Here is a 12,976-nt window from a genome sequence, read left to right on the forward strand (position 1 = left end):
CCATGCCTTTCCAGCAAGCGCCCTTATTCCACCACCACCACCACCAATACCACCACCGCTGCTTCCCTAGACACTCCTCACCATCAAATCGGCATCAAGCCCGAGCCTCGACTCTATCACTCTCCCCCCGCCCTTTCCTCCTCCTCCTCCTCATCTCCCACTGATAGGGCCCTCCCCTCCGCTCTTACACAAAGAGCAGCCGCCCTCACCATGATCCAGAGGCGCATCCTCAACGCACACTCCCACCTCTACCACCACCTACGAACCATCATGGCTCTCCTCCAACCCCTAATCAACCCTTCCTCCTCCTCCTCGAGGAACGACAAAGTAATACCAACACTCCTCGCACCCGCCCGCCGCCGCCTGACCCTCCCGGAGCGGATCCCCCGCGGCGCGTGGGACTCCCACATGCACGTCGTCGACCCGGCCGCATATCCCTTGGCACAGGACGCCGTCTACTGCCCCGCGACGCACCGCCTCGACCACGCCCTCGCCTTCGAGTCCTCCGTCGGCATCGACAACATCGTCCTCGTCCAGCCCTCCATCTACGGCACAGACAACACCTGCCTCCTCGACGCCCTGCGCGCCCTCGGCCCCCGCCGCGGCCGCGCCGTCGTCGCCTTCGAGCCCGGATCCGTCCCGCAGAGCACTCTTAAAGAGTGGCACCGCCTCGGCGTGCGCGGCGTCCGCATCAACCTCTCCTCCGTCGGCAAATCCCTCACCGCCGCCCAGCTCGAGGAGTTACTGCTCAAGTACGCGGAGGACTGCCGCCCGCTCGACTGGGTGATCCAGGTGTACATGCCCATGTCGATGATCCCGCTCCTCGAGCCGGTGGTGCCGCGCCTCGGCGTGCGCGTGTGCATCGACCACCTCGGCCATCCCAGCGTCCAGGACATGCCCGCGCGCGACCCGTACTCGATGAGGGGGTTCCGGGCGCTGGCGCGGCTGCTCAAGGCGGGCGGCACGTACGTCAAGCTCTCGGCGCCCTACCGGCTGAGCAGCATGGCGGACCACAGCGACCTCGAGCCGATTGCGCGCGAGGTGCTGCGGCTGCGGGGACGGGACAGGGTGATTTTCGCGACGGACTGGCCGCATACGCGGTTTGAGGGGCTGGATATCAGGCCGTGGATGGAGACGGTGCTGGACTGGTGTGATAAGGATGATGTGCTGGTGGACAGGCTGTTTAGGGGCAACGCGGAGGAGTTGTGGAATACCCGGCATGCCAGGTGATGAACTTCAACGGCGGCACTGGTGTTTGATTTTGGAGCGGTTTCTTTCTTTCTAGCATAGCGCTGCGGATGCATTCGTGCATCTTGGATGATTTTCTTTCCAAGACCAAAGCAACAATTGCGTCGAGGACGACGAATGACTCATGACCTACAGAATAGAATATTCTAATACGATCAACGACCTGAAGCAAAACACATTTCCCTAGGAACGCCGCTCTTCTTTCTGGTGTGTCTGCATGTTATTGGGACTTTGGTGTTGTAAGTAAAAAGCCGGCCATTGCGGAGTTTAGTTGCGCGGGATTCCGGAGCACCAAAACCCGGTCAGAAAAGACGGGAAACGCCAACAAACCATTGGCCCAAGCACTCTTTCTGCTAAGCCCTACAGAAAGTAGCCAACCACTGCAACAAGTGAAATCCGCGTTGTGTGGCCGGGTTTCAGCAACGACGTTGGGCCGGGAAATGGAAATGATAGAAATACCGTAGATGGTCCGCCTCCGTAAACTCCATGGATATCGCCAAGATATGGGCGCAGCTGGCATGTATTGGCATCACTGCGAGAGTGAGGAAGAATGGTATAAATACTGATAATGTTGATGCAAAGATGTGAAAATGAATGCAGTAGAACATCAAAAAGCTAACACCAAACGTCGCAATAAACTTTACACTACCAAATCCCCGCCAAGACCTATCATCTCATATCCCAAAACTCTACTCATATCTAATTGAACCTCCGAAAGAAATACACCAAAAATGACACTCCCATCGTTCTTCCGCAGCTGCGCAGAGCTCCCCCTGCCCCCCGCATCTTCCATCGCCGGGGGCACTTACATCGTCACCGGAAGCAACACCGGCCTCGGCTACCACTGCGCACAGCACCTCATCCTCCTCCACGCCGCGCGCGTCATCCTCGCAGTCCGCTCCCTCTCAAAGGGCGAGGCCGCGCTCGCCTCTATCCGCGCGCACACTAACCAACCCGACGCCGGCGAGGTGTGGGAACTCGACCTCGCATCTCTAGCCTCCGTCGAGGCCTTTTGCACACGCTTGGGTGAGCTGGACCGGCTCGATGGGGTGGTGGCAAATGCCAGCGTGGCGCTGGACGAGTTTGTCAGGACGGGGGACGGGTTGGAGACGATGGTGGGCGTGAATGTGGTGGGCAACGGGCTGCTTGCGGTGCGGGCGCTGCCGAAGCTGCGGGAGACGGCGGGGAGGTTTGGGGTGAGGACGTGTTTGAGCGTTGTGTCGAGCGGGACTGCGTTTTTCACGAAGGGGGGCGGGTTGGATGCCGTGGAGGGGAATTTGTTTGAGAGTCTGAGTCGGGAGGAGCAGCGGAAGACGGGTTTGGGGGCGCATCGGTACGTGGAATGGTTTGCAATCACTCGATTGACACCATAACTAACACGCTTTAGATACCCCCTCTCGAAGCTGATGCAGGTCTACATGGTCCGCCACCTCGCCTCCCTCCTCCCCGTGTCCGAGACGGGCGTGGTGATCAACGTGCTCGACCCGGGCATCTGCGCGACGGACCTCGCGCGCAACATGCCGTGGTTCTTCCGGGCGTACATCGGCGTGATGCGCGTCGGGTACGGGATCAGCGCGGAGCAGGGGAGCAGGAAGCTGCTGCACGGCGTGACGGCCGGGGAGGCTAGCCACGGGGCGTTCCTGGCGGAGATGGAGGTGATGGAGGTGCCCGCGTGGGTTGAGGATGAGGCCGGACGCCGGGTGCAGGCGCGGGTTTGGGATGGATTGGTGGAGGTGCTGGGGAAGAGGGGGTATGTGGTTGATGTTGGGGGGATGTAGCGGGGGATAAGGCGGGTTTTGCGGTTTGGGGATTGGTTGTGCGGTTGATTGGATTGTCTTGTCTTTGGGGAATATTCGCCTCGTTTGATTTAATGTAGCCATCAGTTGACATGCCTATTGTGTTCAAAGGGTGGTTTTGGTGTGTCCAGTCCTGCCATGTTGGGGAATCCCAGGCGCAGTCGACACCGACTCTGCGGTCTTGGGACGTCGCCTCACCAAGAAAAAAAAACTCCACGGACAAATTCCCCATTTTGCAGCAAAAACGCCGTTTACCCCACACTGAGAGTCCCACGGGGGGGAAACGGTGACTGACAGCCCGGACGGTCAGAAATCCCCAGGTCCCAACTGGCTGGCGCCCATCTGCCGAGACAAGACGCCGGTGCGCTGTGCGGTGTGGTTGCAACGTCCCTCCCCCAGCTTTCTTTCTGGCAGAGAACCTGTCCGAGTTCCGCAGTGTGTTTGCTGCCCTCCGAGTTCCGAGGTCTGGACGAATCAGGAAACAATAGCCTCTGGATGACAACTCCAGCGACTTCACGGCGGGAAACAAGCTTGTTTTGGGCGTTTCTTTTTTGTTTTGACGACGGGATGGGATTCGCTCCACGTGAAGACCGGGATGGAAAACCTGGGGTTTGCGGGGAAACATGTTCTCAAATCGAATCTGGGGATGTTCGGCTGCCAAACAGAGAGAACAGCAGTAATGCCAATTCCCATAAGAACACAACTGCAAGTCTTGCTTCAACGAAAAAGTTGAGAAATTACTCGCTATCTACTTTCGATTTCAATCTCGGGCTCCCACATCCTCCCCCTCCCGCCAAAACACCGCTCCAAACATGCGTCCCACAACCCTCCTCCCCCTCGCCCTCCTCCCCGCCTCCGTCGCCCCCCAGTCCCCCCTCTGCCCCCTCACCCCCTGCGCCGCCGTCCACGTCCTCCTCCTCCGCGGCACCAACGAGCCCTACCCAGGCCTGCAGCAGCCCATCGCCGAGGCCATCTGCGCCGGCTGGGACTGCACGTGGGCCAGCGTCGAGTACCAGGCCGTCTTCCACGACTACTGCGACTCCGTCGAGGGCGGGATCGCCAGCACCCGCAGCGCGGTCACCGAGTACGCCACGCGCTGCCCGGGCTCGAAGATCGTGCTGTCCGGCTTCTCGCAGGGTGGGCAGGTCGTCGGGGACCTGCTCGGCGGCGGGGGCGGGACGTTCAGGAGCCAGAACTGCACGCAGGAGGGCAGCGAGGGGATGGCGCCGGACGAGTTTCCTGGGGATCACGGTGAGTGCTGTGCTGCTGCGCCTGTCCGGATGAATGTATATGCTGGTGGAGACTGATCTGCGGAATAGTTGCTGCTGCTCTTATCTGGGGCTCGCCGCGGCACGTTGCGAACCAGACGTACAACTTGCTGGTCGGGGCGCGGATGCAATCGGTAAGTTTTGGTTTGAAAATCGAGGAATGGGGGGGATAAAGACTGACACGACGGCGATGCAGGGCTTCCCCAGGGAGGGCGCGCAGCTGGAGTCGCTTAATCGGTGGTCTGCGCGACTGAGGGACTATTGCAACGACAATGATCCTGCGTGCGCGCAAGGGACCAGCTGGGAGGCGCATGAGAATTATGGGTTGAAGTATGCCGAGGACGCTGCTCAGTTTGTGAGGTTTAAAGTGTGTTGAGTTTGAACATGGTTGTAGTGTTTAATGAGATGTAATTAGCAAATGCAGTCAAGTTGGAGTCGAGTCAAAGACGTTTTGCATAGTTAATTAATCCTATATGCGCCGAGTTGCTCTTATGAGTGAACTCTCAGTCTAATGTTAGTTAATTACTTAGGGTCAGCCTATCACTAATATTCTGTTAGGGTCGTTATAGACAGACAGGCACCCAGATAAACTCAACAGGAGCATATCAAAACCTGAGAAGAAAGTTGCCTGAGTGAAACAGACGTAGGACGCAAAAAACGTATTACAAAGGTAAAAATTTACCCAATTTAGCAAAAGAAATGCCCCCTCACGGGATTGAACCGTGGACCTTCTCATATTTCGCAAGCATACGAGTGAGACGCTCTACCACTGAGCCAAAGGGGCGGGATTGAGGTTACGTAAAAGCTCGCGCAACACACCTATGGAGGGAATGCGCGCACCCAACCCAGCGCCTGCCAAAGTTTGGCAAGCCATTCCGCGTCTCATTCCGTTCATCCATCAACGACACCTCCCAACTACACCCGCAACCACAATCTCCCATCTCCCACTCCCATCCGCATCTCCATCCTCAACAAACTCGGCCATCTTCCACATCTCACCCTGCAACACATTAGAGTTTACACCCAAGTTGGACCACCATCTCGCCATGCTCGCCGCCTCGGCCCAAGTCCGCATCAGATCAACAACCTCGGCCATCCACCGTGAGGATGCCGGTGACCCGGAGCCACATTCAACCTGCCCCCAGCCCGGAAACGAGTATCCGCCAACGGGCGTCGGCGCAGAACCATGTCCCCACTTCACGATCCTCGCGAACGGTTTTCTTCCCTGCGCTTTTTGCATGTGTAAAACCAGCGAAACTTACAGCGAGACGCGCAGAATAGACGAAGGGAAAAAATTGAACGCGGGGACGCCAAAAGTCTCCGGACAACTTCCCGCGAAAATCATTCCATATTCGTCCTGCCATCGCATCTCCAGTCTTGGCAGAAACCACTCAAAATTACTCAAAAATCTGCAACATCCAAGGCCCTCCCCCATCGTGGGCATGGATTCACCTCCCCCAGGTCCATCGGGATCGGATCCCCCTCCCGAACCTCGTCAACCACCCTTCCTCGGACCCTGGCCGTGACATTTGCAATGGATCCCACGCCAGCTCATCGCACGTAATCATCCACGCTCGCGCCGTCACAAGCCAGACGAACGCAGAAGGCAACCCGCTCACCACCACCGCCGAGCCAGTCACCATCCTGCCAATATCAACATGGACCAAACACAACCCCGGCCTACGCTTGCGGAACTTCGGTCCTCCGCCGCCAAAGATACCCCGAGACTGGCCCCAAACAGGCGCCCTATATCGGCACGTGTCCCGTTCGCTGCGAGACTGGGAAGAAATGGCAATCAGGAAGGGGGTGGCGTGTAACCTCCGGACGCCCATCTCGCATATACGCGCTAGTGCCCCCAGATTTTCCAAGAAATCCAGACTTTCCCTCCGTTTTCCCCTCAACCTCGCGCCTCGCGGCCCAGACGCATCTTCACCATAGACGGTTGAGTCTCGGTCAACTTCCGACGGGCGGGTGCGCAGAAAAACCTGGAGAGGAAAAAACGCTTGCGACGCGCGCCGTTGATCTGATCACCGAAGAAGCGAGGAGGCGAGACCGCCGCTAAAATAAACGGTCATCACAGTGGAGGATCCAAGAAATATCCCAGACCACAGCACCGCCACGCACGTCCGCCGAGCGGCCCAGCCCGCTCATCAGTCCCAACTCAAACGCCGCCTGAAAAAAACCCACGGATGCCAGCAAGAAAGAAAAAGCTTATCCAGACATTTGCATGCGCGGAAGATGGCCGAATAGGCTCGTCACAATCATGGTTTTTGCGAGAGGAAAAACGAAAAGGACCAAGTCCTCAGACCCCCCACGCAGCATGCGAGAGCCAGACACCGAAGCCCCCAAAATTTCTCGGAACATGGCCGAGTGGATCAGCCACCGTCGCCTAAACGGCCCAGACGGCCATACTCCGGTGCTTGCAGCCCTCTTGACCTCCGCGGTAGTGGAGGAAAGTCATCACGAGAGCCTCCGGCCCCAATTGTGTTCCCTCTTCGCAGGTAGCACGTACATGATAACCCCGCGGCAGAAACGTCGGCTGGTTTCTCACAAGATGATGACGCGCCTCATTTCGAAGAAATCGGGTCCCTGAACTCCACGGCTATCTTAACCGACAAACACCGAGGTTAAGAATTCCCAAGTGTCAGATCAGCCCATCATCTGCGTCCAAAAGAGGTTCGGATCAGCAAGGCCGAATCATTCGCAAGCCTGGGTTCCGGTGTCTTGAGTAAGAACCCGGCGGGCTGGTGTTGCGGGGGTTTCAGAAACGCCGGTCAGTGTAAGTAAATCTGCAAAGTCTCAGGATCCATGTCTCTTTTTCTTGCTGAAAATAGCAACGTACGACAACGCATCGCACGTGCTGCTTGGTGCCTTATTTTCCTTTTCTTTCTTTGATACAAGCATGATTCTTTTTTGGCAATGCTATTGACACTTTTCTAACGGATGCTTGCAGAAGCTCGACGGGAATCCAAATTCGAAGAACAGCAATCCTGACAGGCATTGTCTCTCTGGCAAGATAACCCATTGTTTGCGAAGCCGACACTCTGTCTTTGAATTGCGGTAGAGTCGACATGTGCAGGCATCCAGACCTACCTCCGATGCAGCCAAAACAATTATTTGCTTCTTCGTCTTTCATACACGATAATAGATAACCCCGGCCACTACGAGACTCGAACAGACTGCTGCGAACGCACCCACGAGGAAATTATCAGTTGCCGGCCTTGTCCTTGATTCCGGAACTCACACGGCACCAACGCTTCAATTCTCGATGTTCGACACGTTGGGATGGCGGGATGTTGATCAGGAGCCAAATGTGCCTGTCCCGGTGAAGTCTGCGGTATTTTTTTCTTGATAATTGTTTGGTCTATAATTTTGAACGTATGTGCTGACTCTGTTTACAGGTATGCCTCGAAGATTCTTAACATCAAAACGAGGATGCAAGCTGCCGCAACTAGATGCTGCTCTCTGCCTGGCGGCAGAGAGCACGTCTCCAGTACTACAAGATAAACTGTCCCAGAAAGTCTTGTCACCATATTGACTTCCTTGGTCGTGGTCTGGTGACTGTTGGAACAGGACCCTCAAAAGTCATGGTCAAGGAACGAGCTCATTCAAACAATGCAAACATGCCGATTCAGATTGGCGATACGGGCGATTTTAGAGGCGACCTTTGAGGTGCCCACAACGCCGGAAACGTTTCGAGGGCATGATTTTACTCTTCTATCGCGCCAACCCGGACACTCAACGGCTCTATCGCCGACATATTCTGGAACACTTGCGGGTCGATCGCGAACGCCTCCGGACCGAGCGTATCGACGAACGGGAAGTTGTACAGCTGCTCGGGCGAGCTGGTCGCCTCTGGGCCCGGCGGAACAGAGACCGGCGGCACGCCAGGCTCTCTGGCCTGCGGAATGCCGTAGGTTGCCATAGGGGGCGTGGCGGCTGTTTTTGAGAGGCCGAGGGCGCCAATGTCGATACCGAGGCTGGCGAGCTCACGGGTGATGAGGTTGAGGGCGCTGCTGATGACTTTTTCAGAGGGGTCAGCGACGTCATTGACACTGATGGGAGTGGAGACGAAGTGTGGAGACTCACCTGGGTTGATGCGCTTCACGGACGCCAAGATGCGGACGCAGTACTCCAGCCGGCGGAGCGCCTGCGTGTCTTCCACGCTCGACTGGACCTGCAGGAGAAAGATGGACGCGGCAATGTAAACGCTGTATGAGAGGGAAAGGACGCAATGGCCGATGCCGAAGGAGCGGCAGAAGAGGTCGAAGATGGCGATGATCGAGGTCGCGGTCGTCACGCACTCGACCAGGTACCGCTGCACCGGTTGGAGATTCTCACCGACGCGCCCGCGCTGGGAGAGCATCGGCCGGTAGAGGAGGATCTTGAACGTGCGGTAAAGTGCGCTGGGATGCGTCAGCCAGAGTCTTGTGATCCGCAAATGATTGCTTACTTCAAGGTAATGATATGGGACGGTGGCGCGAGAGCCGGGAGCGCCGTGGATTCCATTTTCAGGTGAGGAGGCAGCTCATCCCACCACTGGCGGAGGGCGGGCTCTTGCTTGGCCAGGCACTCTTGCATCTCGGCCTGGCTGTTGGGACGAACCGGGTCATACATGTGCACGAGGATCTCGTTGAAGATGACCGAGAGACGGCACATTTGCGTAAAGCAAGAGGTGGAGTGGGCAGCCGAGGGAGGGTACTTCCAGCCGCCTTCCGGGACGACGCCAAAGGGGGTCCAGGACTCATTCTCGGCGGAATCATCAACTGGTGGTATTAGCTTGGGAACAAACACGACAGGAGGCTGACCTACACATAATTTGTGGCGGAGACACCGACGTCTGCTGCAGCGAAGGCGAGCGGCCGAGGTATAGACTAATCATCTTGTCCCAGAAATAGCAGCTCCAGAAGAGGCGATGCCGAATCTCGACGTCCTCGTCAGCTAGTTGGACCGAGCCCGGATACCTTTGGCCATCGACGCAGATGCCGAGATGGTCGATGATACGGAATGCAAGACCGCTATACGTCCAGGCCTGGGCGCTATTTCCGACACTACACTCCTGTGCGCTGAGAAGCAGCAGCGTCTGAACGGTAGGGATTGAGCAAACGCCCTGGCTGAGCTCCTCGAAGACCATGCTCCGGGCGTGCTTGCCAAAGAGAGCACCACCGTCGTAGAACTCTTCGAGCTTCTCCTTTGTGGCGGGATCACTCCTGCCCCAGCGGATGGAGTGAGATAATACTGCATTCATCAAGGTATGAGAGTAGTACGGCCCCATGGTCTGCATATCACCTGGCGGGGGTCAGTATGCAGCTGCAAGCCCATATAAGATGCACTCACGGGTAAAGGCGGGCCTGTAGATGAAGTTGAAAAGCGGCTGGATCCAGCACCAATGCACGTTGAGCAGGTATCCAAATGGTTCCTGTGCAGGCCGTCAGCCTTGGTAACGCATGCCAGTCATACGGTAAGAAACTCACTGGTATCTCGGACATGTTTTCGAGAGCCCTCTGCTGCCAAGCATTGGCGACGAGCCTCTCCCGCCGCTGGATGGCCTGCTCCGACGACGATGTGTGATCTCTTGACCCGAGCGGGCGATCGCTCGGCAGCTGAAAGAAGCTCGTAGCACCGTGATACGTGATGCCGCCCTTGTCGTCAACTTTTAGGCCCTTGAAGCTCTCACTCACAGACTCCTCATCCTGCGACTCGACGTGATGCGGATCCGTCATGGGAGACTGGCCGGCGGACGGGCCCAGGCTGGGGGACGAGGTCCGCGACGGCTCCGAGGGGCCCGGGGCGTGGACCCTGGCGGCGGCCAGCTGGGCCTCGAGGTCCTTGATGCGCTGCTCGAGGCGCGATGTGTACGACAGCGTCGGGTTGCTTGGTTGGTCAGTCAGGCTGCACAGTGGGTGAGGGGTAAGGGAGGGCGTCGACGGGGTGTGGGTTGTCTCACAGTTTGTAGACGCACTCATCCGCGCGTGCGGCGCATCTGTTGCACGTCGGCTGCTCGCCGCCGCATTTTACCTGTCATCCCGGTTCCGGTCAGCCCCCCGCGTCCGACGCCGTGTCCGGAGATTGGGTTTTCGATGATGACGTCCGTCCCACCCCCGCCAGCGCCGCCGCACCACCACATCGAACCACGCACCACCGGACCGCCCGGCCGACCAAGGATGCAGTCCTCCAAGGCCGAGATGGCGATCATTCGATAGGCAGCCTTGCATCGCAGCCGCCGCGTGCTCGGCCGGCAGTGGTGGTGCAGGGGTGCCGGGTGCCGGTGGCGGAGGCGGGAAAGCGGAAAAGCACCAGCGCAAGGGGAAGTGGTGAAACAGCAGCAGGAAAAAAAAGGCATCGGAGATAAAAAGGGAAAGGCAAAGACGTACCTTGCGCCGGCGACACGGCTCGCACGAGAAGGCGCTCTTCTTAATGGCTCTCGTCGACATGGCTGATCATTATTGAGACGTTCTCTCTCTCTCGCTCTCTGCCCGCTTCAGAGGGGTGAGGGGGGGGGGGGCTTGCGGCGGGAGGGAGGCTGCTGGGTGAGGCTGATGAGGCTAATCTGCTCGCTCGCTTCGCTTCTGGTTCGATTGCGGGACGGAAGAAAGTTGACTGGGAGAGTGGAGATTTTTTTTCTTAGGTGGACGGTCGCCTCTACCTCTTGTTGGGCCCAGGTTATGCAGCGGACAGACACAAAAAAAATAAAGATAGCAGGGCGAGATCGGGCTGGATGCAACGTTTGGTCGGATCGAGGACCAGTGACGACGGCGGGGTCCTTGGTGCGTTGGGTGATGGTGCCCTTTGGGGGGGCTCTTTGATGGGGAATCCGACAGCGACAGCGACGACGGGCTTCGGCCGGGTCGGGAATCGCGGGAAATCTCCACCTGCGATTGGCCCAGCGGCGACTGTGACGCGCCTGAGACGGCCATGAGCAAATCGGATCCATCGACGGAGACCAAGCGACCAATCAACACTCATAAGGGGTCCACTTCTCGTCAGCGGCTTTTCCCGATCTGGGTCTCCGCGGGAGGGAGTGGGGCCTCACCGAAGCTTGTTCTCGTTCTCGGTGATGTTGGAATGCCGCTCACCGGGCCTCACCGGACTAGGTAATCCGGATATTTGTTCAGGTATGGTGTGTTGTGTGATCTCATCGGTGTTGGGGGATTTGGTCACTGAGAATCATGACTCGTGGCTCATCTCATGTTCACACTCACTCATCATTTCATGAGATGCCTCACAGTGAGGTGTTCGTTGAGATGTGCAGATAATCCCAGCTCACCACGCACACGGAACGCCGTGCCGCAGGGTCGCAGACGCGCCTAAAACCACCTAGTCCAGTGACCTTCCCTACCCTCACCCGCATCAACCCCAAAAAGCAGCCTCCCCAGCCATGGATACAGCCTCACCTTAACCCACCACCCGCTTCACCATGTCCTCCGCCCGCGTCACCCCGCCGCCGGAATGCAGCATCGCCCCGCAAACCACCACCTCCGCCCCCTCCGACGCGTGCGCCGCCCTGCGCGCATGGCACTGGGACGGCTGCCCCGCGGGCTTCTCCCCCGCCTGCAGCACCACGGACGGCGTGGCCTCGCATACCCAGCCGAGCGTGAGCTGGAGCACCGGGTGGGATAACAGCCTCACGCCACTGACGGCCACGGAGCGGTGGGAGACGGCGGTGGTGGGTGTGCTGTGCTGTCCGACGTACATTCCCCCCCTCCCCCTCCCCTTTCTCACGGATTACTGATTAGGACAGAGTTCTGGAGTATGGGTGTAGAGAAGCAGCTTGCATCGCCTCCCTCACAACCCCCAAAATCCTGACTTACCCCCGGGTTACAACGACAGTGCAGGGCGAAGTAACAGGCCACGCCATCCCCGCCTCGCGCGCCGAGATTCGCCTGGCGGGGGTAGTCTACGCGGCGGACGATCCGCGCTCGGACACGGAGATGCACGGGGCGCCGACGACGGTGTGGTGCGATGCGGAGCGGTGCGCGGACGTGCCGGCGGGTATGACTACCGAGGAGGGGCAGAGTGCGGCGACGGCGACGGTGTTGGGGGGGATGCCCGCGGCGGACGACGGGTTTGCGCTGCGGCCGCCGCCGGGGATGGGGGCGTTGGGGCCGTTTGGGGTGTACGCGGTCACGGCGCTGTTTGGGGCGGTGGTGTTTGCGGGGGGTGTGTTGGGGCCGTGGGGGTGGGCTGGTTGGAGGCGGAGGGGGAGGTGAGGATGGATGGATGGGTTGGTTGGTTGGTTAAACGGTGGTTTTATGCTGGGTGTCTCTTTTCTCATCAAAATGGCGAAATGGTGCAATGGAAGGGATGTTTTTTTCCCTTTCCTCGTCTAGAGCTTCCCTGGATGCCTGCTTGAGGTGAGGTGGTTGTGGCATAAGTCGTTACTCAACAGACCGAGCTGTGGAAATAGTTGATTGAATGATATCTTTGCGTTCACGCTGGGTATCTCTTCTCTCTATCAAAAATAAGTTAAATCATGCAGCGCATGCCTAAATGCCCGCCGGAGGTTACAGTAGCATAAGTCGCCTCTCACGAGACTGATATATGGAAATAGAAAACGTTGATTAAATGGTATCTTTTGCGCTTGTTTGGGTATCTCGTGGGTTTTTCTCTCCAAAATAACAGAAATGATGCAATCGACCAGAATAACGAGTTGGTGATCCGTCT

At 58.0% G+C, this 12,976-nt stretch overlaps 5 protein-coding genes across 5 annotated transcripts; 4 read left to right on the forward strand and 1 right to left on the reverse strand.

Moving 5' to 3' along the window:
- Positions 1–210: 210 nt before the first annotated feature.
- On the forward strand, positions 211–1,230 carry SLMH-1 (4-sulfomuconolactone hydrolase; the record flags this gene model as incomplete). The annotated part of the gene is made up of 1 exon (XM_036641081.1): positions 211–1,230. One exon carries the CDS (start codon positions 211–213, stop codon positions 1,228–1,230), a length of 1,020 nt encoding a protein of 339 aa, XP_036493034.1.
- Positions 1,231–1,979: 749 nt separating this feature from the next.
- Positions 1,980–3,026, forward strand: atnD-6 (Short chain dehydrogenase atnD; the record flags this gene model as incomplete). The annotated part of the gene is made up of 2 exons (XM_036641082.1): positions 1,980–2,581; positions 2,636–3,026. 2 exons carry the CDS (start codon positions 1,980–1,982, stop codon positions 3,024–3,026), a joined length of 993 nt encoding a protein of 330 aa, XP_036493035.1.
- Positions 3,027–3,856: 830 nt separating this feature from the next.
- On the forward strand, positions 3,857–4,688 carry axe-2-4 (Acetylxylan esterase 2; the record flags this gene model as incomplete). Its single annotated transcript, XM_036641083.1, has 3 exons — positions 3,857–4,295; positions 4,364–4,446; positions 4,509–4,688. 3 exons carry the CDS (start codon positions 3,857–3,859, stop codon positions 4,686–4,688), a joined length of 702 nt encoding a protein of 233 aa, XP_036492808.1.
- A 3,333-nt stretch (positions 4,689–8,021) lies between these two features.
- On the reverse strand, positions 8,022–10,746 carry CGCS363_v009235 (Nitrogen assimilation transcription factor nit-4; the record flags this gene model as incomplete). The annotated part of the gene is made up of 8 exons (XM_036641084.1): positions 8,022–8,335; positions 8,402–8,718; positions 8,766–9,078; positions 9,125–9,601; positions 9,650–9,731; positions 9,787–10,186; positions 10,260–10,330; positions 10,687–10,746. 8 exons carry the CDS (start codon positions 10,744–10,746, stop codon positions 8,022–8,024), a joined length of 2,034 nt encoding a protein of 677 aa, XP_036492809.1.
- A 983-nt stretch (positions 10,747–11,729) lies between these two features.
- On the forward strand, positions 11,730–12,522 carry CGCS363_v009236 (uncharacterized protein; the record flags this gene model as incomplete). The annotated part of the gene is made up of 2 exons (XM_036641085.1): positions 11,730–11,978; positions 12,049–12,522. 2 exons carry the CDS (start codon positions 11,730–11,732, stop codon positions 12,520–12,522), a joined length of 723 nt encoding a protein of 240 aa, XP_036492807.1.
- Positions 12,523–12,976: the final 454 nt, after the last annotated feature.

Source organism: Colletotrichum siamense (assembly GCF_013390195.1).
Source record: "Colletotrichum siamense strain Cg363 chromosome Unknown KSG_Cg363_contig06, whole genome shotgun sequence".
NCBI classification, from domain to species: domain Eukaryota; kingdom Fungi; phylum Ascomycota; class Sordariomycetes; order Glomerellales; family Glomerellaceae; genus Colletotrichum; species Colletotrichum siamense.